Here is a 9,020-nt window from a genome sequence, read left to right as displayed (position 1 = left end):
CATTAATAATAATAATAATAATATTATTATTATTATTATTATTATTATTATTATTATTATTATTATTGTTATTATTAACAAATTAATAATAATAACCATTATCATTATTATTACATTATGGATGGATGGATGGATTTATTTATTCGGTGTAAACATCAAGGATAAACCACGAAAGTCTAAAGAAGACTCTTTAATAGGGTCCTTCTGGTGGTAATTGAGCAGTACACCGGGAGAAAATCCCCTACTCTTTTTTGAAGAGTGCACTGCGTATTTTTAACGTGCGCATGGGCTATAATGCACACAAGACCAACGGTGTAAACATGTCATCCAATAGGCGCTATCGGAGCAGCGATGAGAATTGAACCGGGGCGATTTTTTTCCTTACGAAACATTTGCATGAAACTCTACTCTCGGGCCGTCTCGACTAACTCGATTTGAAAATCTCATACTGCAGAATTCAGGAGATCAAAAGGTCCAAGAGATCGTCACGGTCCAGCACACAGACAGTGGCTACCAACAGTTTAGCCGACTGAGCTAAGCTCCTCTCATATATATTATAATAATATAATGATAATGATAATAATAAAAATTATATCACTATCATTATATAATTATAAATATATATATATATATCATTATAAATGATATTATTACAATAATTATAATATTTTTTTATTATTATATAATTATTATTTGCTAATGAAAACTAATAATTTTATTACGATGATAATAGTAATGGTGCAGTGGTAATAATCATATGAATATAATAAATAGTGAGTATAACAGTTTGTATGGGCCTTTTAAATATTACCCGGTACCTTTCTATTGTAATTAGTTTTTTATGTTTTTTTTTTTTTTTTTTTTTTTCTTAATTTTAACTTACCGGTCTCACATGTATCTCCAACATATCCAGTTCCAGCGCAGTTACATACATAAGTGTAGTCTGTTTCATTCAATTGGCAGACGCCATTGTTAAGGCAAGGACTTGGTGAACACGGATCATCTAGATAGACAAAAACTCAAAATTATAATATCACTTAGATGGCAAAATGATTGCTGAGTCTGACTGACTTACACTCATACTAAATTTCATAGCTAAAAATGATAAACACAGCCTGAGATACTTAAACATTTAATCAATACATTACCCAAAATAGGCTGATTAATAGGATGGTGATAATAATAATAATAATAATAATAATAATAATAATAATCATAATCATAATCATAATAAAATAATAGGCTGTATAGGTGTAATTTTGCCTATACATGTTTCTCCTGACGCAAATCCAGTTATTGTCTAATATCCCATCACGACAATAACAATTACTATCAAAATAATAGGCTGATAATAATAATAATAATAATAATAATAATAATAATAATAATAATAATAATATGATTTAGTAAGTAATAATAAATAATGATTATAATAGTAGTATGGGCCTATTAAATATTATCTTGTTATTCTTATCCAATTGGTTTATTAGGTTTTTTCTTTTCTTTATTTTTTTTTTCTTATTTTTATCTTACCGATCTCACAGGTATCTCCAACATACCCGGTTCCAGCGCAGAGACATTCAAACGTGGAGTAATCAGGTGAAGTGATATTACAAACTCCATTATTGTTGCACGGACTGGGAAAACACATATCGTCTTTAAAAAAATAAACAATATTGCTTAATACAATCCGAAACAGGTCTTGTGGTTACAGGCACCGTACCTTTCCTAATTAACTGTTAAATGGCATTTTACTAAATTAAACTACTGCATACCTTTTTGCTTATGTTTACTAGTTCTTCAACTTTCTCGTACACAGCAGTGGTAACTTGAGAAACTCGACAAGGGTCCGAACCAAGAGGCCAAATAAAGCCTCGGTCAAGGTGCCAGAATAAAAATCCATGGTAGGGTTCATGGAGAGAGTTTACTATGGCCTAAAATTGTGCTTTTTTGGTGCGGGCGAGTCGAATGGCCGCGCTGTTATGGCAGGGGCCCGCAACTTATACCATAATATCGGCGCTGGCTCGCCTATGGTTCTGGAGGTGAACAAGTCTTCTCAGATAAGGACTATAAACCGTATTAAAATAATTTACATTAAAAATACCTACAATTACAATACATCAAAATTACTATACCATGCACAGTGGTTCGTACTCTGATTTAGTTTATAGTAAAATATACCCTATATGTATATACAATATTGGTTATTTAATACAAATTTATAAAGGCAATTCGTGAAACTTACTGAAATGAAACGTGCATATATCTTGATTTCACTTAACACCCTTAATTATTTGATTAAGTAGTTTTTATATTTTAAGACGATTTTGTACTGTTTTATGGATGTTTTTGTGCCTTAGATCTTAATGAAGAGCGCAAGCTCGAAAGCTTGATAATTAAAGACACGTTTTGTTCCATCCAAGCCTCCGACTATATACAGATATGTAGAAAACATGAAGAGGAGTCCACGTGTGTTCATATGGATAATAAAGAAGAAAGAAAAACAGGAAACGGAGTTATATATATATAACGAATATATATAGGCCTATATATATAATACAGGTCTCCCTCCGATTAAGGACCACCTCCAATTAAAGACCACCATTCTGTGGTCCCAATTTAACAAATTTCTTTTATCTTTATTATTCTAATTAGAGACCAAAGCTGCTAAAAAACAATGGAAACCCCTGTCTCAAAAGTGGTCTTTAATTGGAGGGAGACCTGTATATGAATACAGTGTATCATTTCTTACCAATTGAACAGTTTGTCCCAACAAATCCTGTCCCACGGCAATCGCAAGTGTATTCGGTATCATTTACTACGCTACAAAACCCATTGTTGCATGGGATACTGCTACAAGGACTTTGGGCAACAACTAGTAGAAAATAATCATACATTAATTGGAGTAAGGAAGAAATGTTATGATTTAGTGTATAAATCTGGAAGAAATTATATCGTAACTTCATCGATCCTTTATTCTCCTTTTCATTATCGGCTACTGCAGCCGTTCAGAACTCATATTGGTGTAACAGTAGGCTAAAAGGCTAAGTATATGCATAATAAAATATTATGTAACAACTAATATATTAAACGAATAGAAGAAAAGATGAGCGCAATGACATTCTTGTATCAAAATTCAATGTTTATAAATTATAATAAAGTACAAGTGATTGGCCTACTTTAAAAGTCCATAATTAACAATTATGCAATGGAAATTACTATTCAGATTCATAAACTTCTATATTTGCGATAATATTTGTTCCCCACCCACCCCTTCCCTAGTTCAAAAACGCTGCCTGGAGTCAAGGCCGTATCCAGGGTAGCCATTGGAGTGCGGGGAGGGGTGGAAAATGGATCATGTAGGCTATATTTTCATTATTAATACTAGGCCTATTATATATAATTATAAATTTTAATCATCACTATTTGTGGGGTTTTTTTTTTGTTTTTTTTAACCTACATTATTGTATTATATACCTATTATTAGACCTATTAATTACTGCACAGTATTATTATCATTGTATAATATTTTGATAATTGTTTATTAAAATAATTATTTAGATTAAACACCAAAACAGCTACAGTACTATGATAATTATCATTATGCTAGAAAATAGCAGTGACTAGGCCTCTCTTATTAACCAATCGTCAACAATCAATTGCCAGTAGTAGTTCTTAATTTTTGCCTTTTATTTCCGCGTCTCGCTATTCTATACCTCTTTTAAACTATTTCTTTAACGGTACAACCATGGACCTATTTAATATTTCCATAGTTCAACTTCGTTTAGTTTAGTTCAGTAAAGTTCGTGCTTCATTTACCATATATAATGGCATAACAAACTTTGAATAGTGGGCGTATGCGTGAAACTCACTTAATCTAATTCTGTATTTTACGCTTAAGTAACTTTAATGAAAGCTATTTTCAGTTCATCAACTCCAATGTTATTGTATCGGACATTATCGGATCTAGAGTAAAACGTCTTTAACGCGTTTATTGCCTCTTTTTAAATTATGTCCCGTGTGCCATAACAAGTGTCACGCCTACATGTACAAACATGCCTTTTTGAAATTCTATCACATTAAAATAGTGTGTAAACTCGTCCCTGGCAATAGTACTTTTATTTCCTCTGCCAGATACCATAGTTTCCTTGTCCGCTTTTTGCATGGGTAATGTCCACTCCATTGGTTTTATCAAGTGCCCTGTGATGTGCGTTTTAATACCGATACCAGTGGTATGTGGCCTATAAAATATGAATCTCTCCCATCTTTTCATGACAATACAAGACTAAACCGTTTTTACGTTACGCGCCATGAACACGCAGGAATGTAGGTAAGAATGGCCCCGGAAAAAAATGGCCCAGGAAAAAATGGCCCCGGAAAAAATGGCCCCGGTAAAAATGGCCCCAGTAAAAATGGCCCCAAATGACAAGTAGATAAAAATGGCCCCAATGAAAAAATTCAGTAATAGAAATGATATATTTTTTTTTAATCTTTATATATTTAAATACTGTAATAAGCAAGAATTAAATCAATAACAAATACAGTTACACAACAGATGCAAATAATGTACTGAGAGATTATCAGAAAACAACGGCCATTGAACATTTTTGATAGTTGAAATAATATTTAAAAACGTTATTCCACTAACAAAGTAGAGGAATGATATACATACAGTACTTCAACTACCACAATATGCAACTCATAGATAACCACAAAATTCACTTTTGTTAAGTATCAAATGAAATAACTTTACATGTTATAAACAGTGCAAATAAAACAGTAGTTAAAGCATGTGGATCAATTGTGTGTTTGAATGACAAGTTCATGTATGGGCAAAGGGAGGCTTACTTTACTTCAACAAATGTTCTGCTTAGAGTTACTTCAAAGAAGTATTTGTTAATCAAACATTGTTTTTAAAGTAAACTGAATATTTATAAGGAATACATTTAATTAAGCAACTTATTTAATTGCATACTTGGTTTCTACTCTCCACCAAGTAAATTTAAGTGCCTAAAACTATACTAAATAATGTAAACTGAGATACTATATTATATACATAGTTATGTAAATATGGCAATTATGCTAAGAATTAAAATGGCGTGTAATTGTGAGGGTAAATTAATTATGGTAGGATCAAATGGTAAAGCTAAATCCCCAAAAACCCTAAAACACACTGTGGAAAACCAAACAATTCAATTGTGATTGACTCACTTGGTATATCAATAAGAAAGTTAAATATTTATAAGAACCTACGGTATTTTTGGGTTAAAATGTTGATTTCTTTTGTGAAAAAATACTTGCAAATACACCACAATCCAAACACATTGCGAACCCCATCCAAACCCTTATATTACGATTGTAAAACTCTCTTTTTCTAAAAAAGTTAAAATATTTTTGAATATTGGGAATATTATTTTTTTAAACAAAATTAAGCCGCCGCCAAGATTCCTAAATCACTATCATCTATAAGAAGCGTTGTAAATTTATTTATTGTTATAAAAGAATAATAATATTACCAGTATATAATATACTAATAGGCCTATGGACTTACAGTATATAGGCTAATAATAGGCCTATGTATGTACTTAGTAGGTGAATACACAGCCAAGGCCGCGCGTGTAATGCGGTCCACATGTAGTGGCGAAATCCAGCGAACACCTTATAACCGCAAATGAAGTACCGGTAATATAGGTTATGTTGACACGAGACGAGTAATAACTTCATTATCTACTTTTCGTTAATTAGTTGATTAATATTAACACTGACTTATAATTGTTTTTCTCTTTTTTCCACTTTAATCAAATTAATGTTAATCATATCATTCTATGAGCACAGTTTGTAATTTACCTACACAATGCCATGAGTGCTATATGCTATTTGAGAAACGAGTAGGTAAGGATATCTTTTTGACTAATATGACTTCATCAATCCAACCCAAAAATGTGCCGTATGTGCAGTATTTTACTGAGAAGGCTACCCTTGAAAGAAAAAGAATAACAGGTAAAGAACAGATATTAGTGCACAGACTGGGAAGACCCAAAATAATCCAGCAAAATTATGCTTAGGTATAGGATGAGGGAAAATAAACATGGAGAAACGTAGTATTAATGCTGCTTCGGTTGAGTAAAATTGTGCGTAATGATGAGCGTAACCGCATTATGTCATGCTTTAAAATAGTAGTAGATATATTATATTATGTTAAACTGCAATACATAGATATTCTAGGCCTATTTAAATTGTTTTTTAATGCATATTTTATCTATAATAGCCTATGCCATTTTAGGACTTTTTTTTTTTTAATTTTGTTTATAAAGAACTTGATGTTATGTTTATTGGTTTTTAAAATGTAATAAAGGTAATAATTCATTGAGCAAATCGTACTCTCCCCATCGAGATTTCAACCCAAGACTTCCGATTACCGTTCGGATGCTCTACCAACTATGTGGAAAAGTGGTAATACACCGAGGATTTTCCATTAAGACACGTTTTTACTCACAAGGTATTGTGTAATAATATTATTACATCACATGGAAATGAATTTGGTATAGAGTTACACCATCACTTGTGATAAAGAAAGATGATAAAACATTTTTGAGAAAAACATATTGTGCCCACCATACCAAAGTTACTATTATAAATGGATACCCAATGGAATTCATTTATACAACTTGAATGTCAAACGATAGTTATCTTCATTGAAATTAAAATAAATAATAATATCCTAGATGTTTATGATTGCACATGGAAACTCACCCCGCCATTGTATGCTAGTCAAGTTTATTTATGTTTTTTATGTTATTGATTTTGGTGTTGTTGTTTTTGTAACTCTTGTGCTTTTATTTTTGTAGTTTATAATTATAATTGATTCTTGACTTGCACGAGTTTTTGTATGTACCTTATGTATTTTTGTGTGTATGTATGTATGTAATTGTTAGAGTTTTCTTGTATTCATTTGCAATTTTTATATTTTTGATATATATTTGAACTGCAATTGATATTTTTGATATTGAATTCTTTTCAATTTATTGTAAATAAAATTGTTCGTAAAATAATTATAATTTTAATTAATATTCAATTAAATTTGTTGTAAATGAAATTTGTCGTAATTACTATAATTTTAATTAATATTTAATATTTAAAATATTTTTATATATAATACTTAAATTATGTAATGAGTAGATGCGTTACAATTTCTTTGCTTTTATAATTTGATGTTTGTTGGTGTTGACGTGTTTATGCCAGATTCAAGAAACACTTCTGTTTATGTATTTTTATATGTGAATAGACCAATAAAGCTTACGGTATCTTATCTTATTAAGTGCAATACATAATCAGCTTCGGCTTTCAAATTTGAATTCATTTATATGAACAAATAACTATACCTATTTGAATAATTTATTATAATACGATATTACATAATAATAATAATAATAATAATAATAATAATAATAATAATAATAATAATAATAATAATAATAATAATTATAATAATAATAATAATAGTAATAATAATTACTGGTATCAATTTATATAGCGCATAATTTAAAATACCTCTACAACATAATAAAACATAATTATATTCATTGCCAAATTATTTAATTTATAACTCCCGAATTTAACTTCTCCATGAAGCTAAATTACTCGGGGTTCATGTCTCATCTGATCTCACATTTAAAACTCATATACATAATGTCTGTTCAAGAGCCTCTGGATCGCTTGGTTTTATTTCCCGTATTTCTGTTGGCCAAGGTTCTCTTTTCTTTTTGCGTTTGTATAAATCTTGTTTTACCTGTTTTAGAATATTGCTGTTCAGTTTGGGTACCGACGGAGGTCACATGTTAAGCTGCTTGAGAACATCCAGAAATCTGTCGAAGCAGCCAAACTCTGGAACACTGTTCCTCCTGACATCCGATCACAAGTTGACTGTATTTCATATTATTTTATTGATTCTTTGAATGTTTAAATTGTTTTCTGAATTTTTTGCATATATTATAGGCCTATGCTTTTTATATATTTTATCCTATTGTTGTTGGCTAGGAGTTTAGAGATGACCACCTGTCGTGTTGGGCTTTAGCCCATGTCATCTCTAATCACCCCCCCCCCCCTGGTCAATATGTATTTATACACATCGTGACGAAATTTTTAATAAATAAATAAATATCATATTAATAGAAATACAGATACATACCAACATTATTGGTACTAATTATTTATTCAAAATTTTACTTACTGCTTCTGACATAAAATCCCAAAAAGAGTACTGTGATGAGCGTACATCCACGTAAGAAATGCGTTGGCTGCGATCTCATGTCGCACTGTTTTTTTAAACCAGCTAAAAGCAATTCAATTTCATCTAGAAGGTAGCGGTAGATTATCTTTTATATTCTTGAGTGTTTAATGAAAGTTCAGGTTCTATCCTGTAGCAAACTTGTGTGGTGTTTGCTTTAGATTCGAGTGTGAACTACTAACAACGCAAATTCATTGGTGTAATACATCCAAGTCTTGTCACAGTTCAAGTAGTTTGAACAAGAAATGAAGGGCGTCGGTATGAAATCTAAATAATAAACATACAAGCTTGGTTAGTCAAACTATTTCGCAAATATATAGGAAAGAAAACCTACTTAAGATATCAGGGGAGGACCCAGACCGGGACGGGGGGGGGGGGCACAACAGTTTCAGAATAGATAAGGGAGTAGCACATAACATTAATATGCATTGACATTTTTAAAATTTAGCGGCAAAACGGGGGAGGGGGCACGTTCCCCCGTGCCTCTACTGGTTATATTAACATCAAAATCAAAACAGCGGCATTAATGCTCACATGGATTGCCAAAGGCTTATAGATACGGTACATCCTCAATTGTGATTTAAATGATCCAATGTGTCTTATCGGCGTATTGGATAATCCCAGAAACAGCAAGACGGATGAATATTATTTACTTATTTAATAAGCAGAGCTAAATAGCTTGGTAGTCAGGACCCTTGCCTCCAGATTTTGTTCTTTTTCAACGTGTATATAT

At 31.4% G+C, this 9,020-nt stretch overlaps 1 protein-coding gene across 2 annotated transcripts in view; it reads right to left on the bottom strand.

The window, feature by feature from the left end:
• Window positions 1–8,449, bottom strand: part of LOC117121087 (adhesive plaque matrix protein 2-like) — a 16,622-nt gene extending 8,173 nt beyond the window's left edge. The window contains exons 1-4 of one of the 2 annotated variants that reach the window (XM_033266189.1): window positions 8,231–8,449; window positions 2,753–2,875; window positions 1,534–1,656; window positions 884–1,003 (exon numbers count right to left, since the gene is read on the bottom strand). In XM_033266189.1, the coding sequence (XP_033122080.1) occupies window positions 884–1,003; window positions 1,534–1,656; window positions 2,753–2,875; window positions 8,231–8,309 (445 nt within the window). In that variant the 5' untranslated portion in view covers window positions 8,310–8,449. Of the gene's footprint in view, window positions 1–883; window positions 1,004–1,533; window positions 1,657–2,752; window positions 3,244–8,230 lie in introns of those variants that run through there. The other variant, XM_033266188.1, reaches the window with a different exon arrangement.
• Between the last annotated feature and the right edge of the window lie 571 nt (window positions 8,450–9,020).

Source organism: Anneissia japonica, unplaced genomic scaffold, assembly GCF_011630105.1.
Source record: "Anneissia japonica isolate Jap-2015-1 unplaced genomic scaffold, ASM1163010v1 scaffold1606_len605190_cov180, whole genome shotgun sequence".
Lineage (NCBI taxonomy): Eukaryota > Metazoa > Echinodermata > Crinoidea > Comatulida > Comatulidae > Anneissia > Anneissia japonica.
The sequence above is the reverse complement of the archived record's forward strand: the minus strand, read 5'-3'. Positions and strand labels throughout refer to the sequence as shown.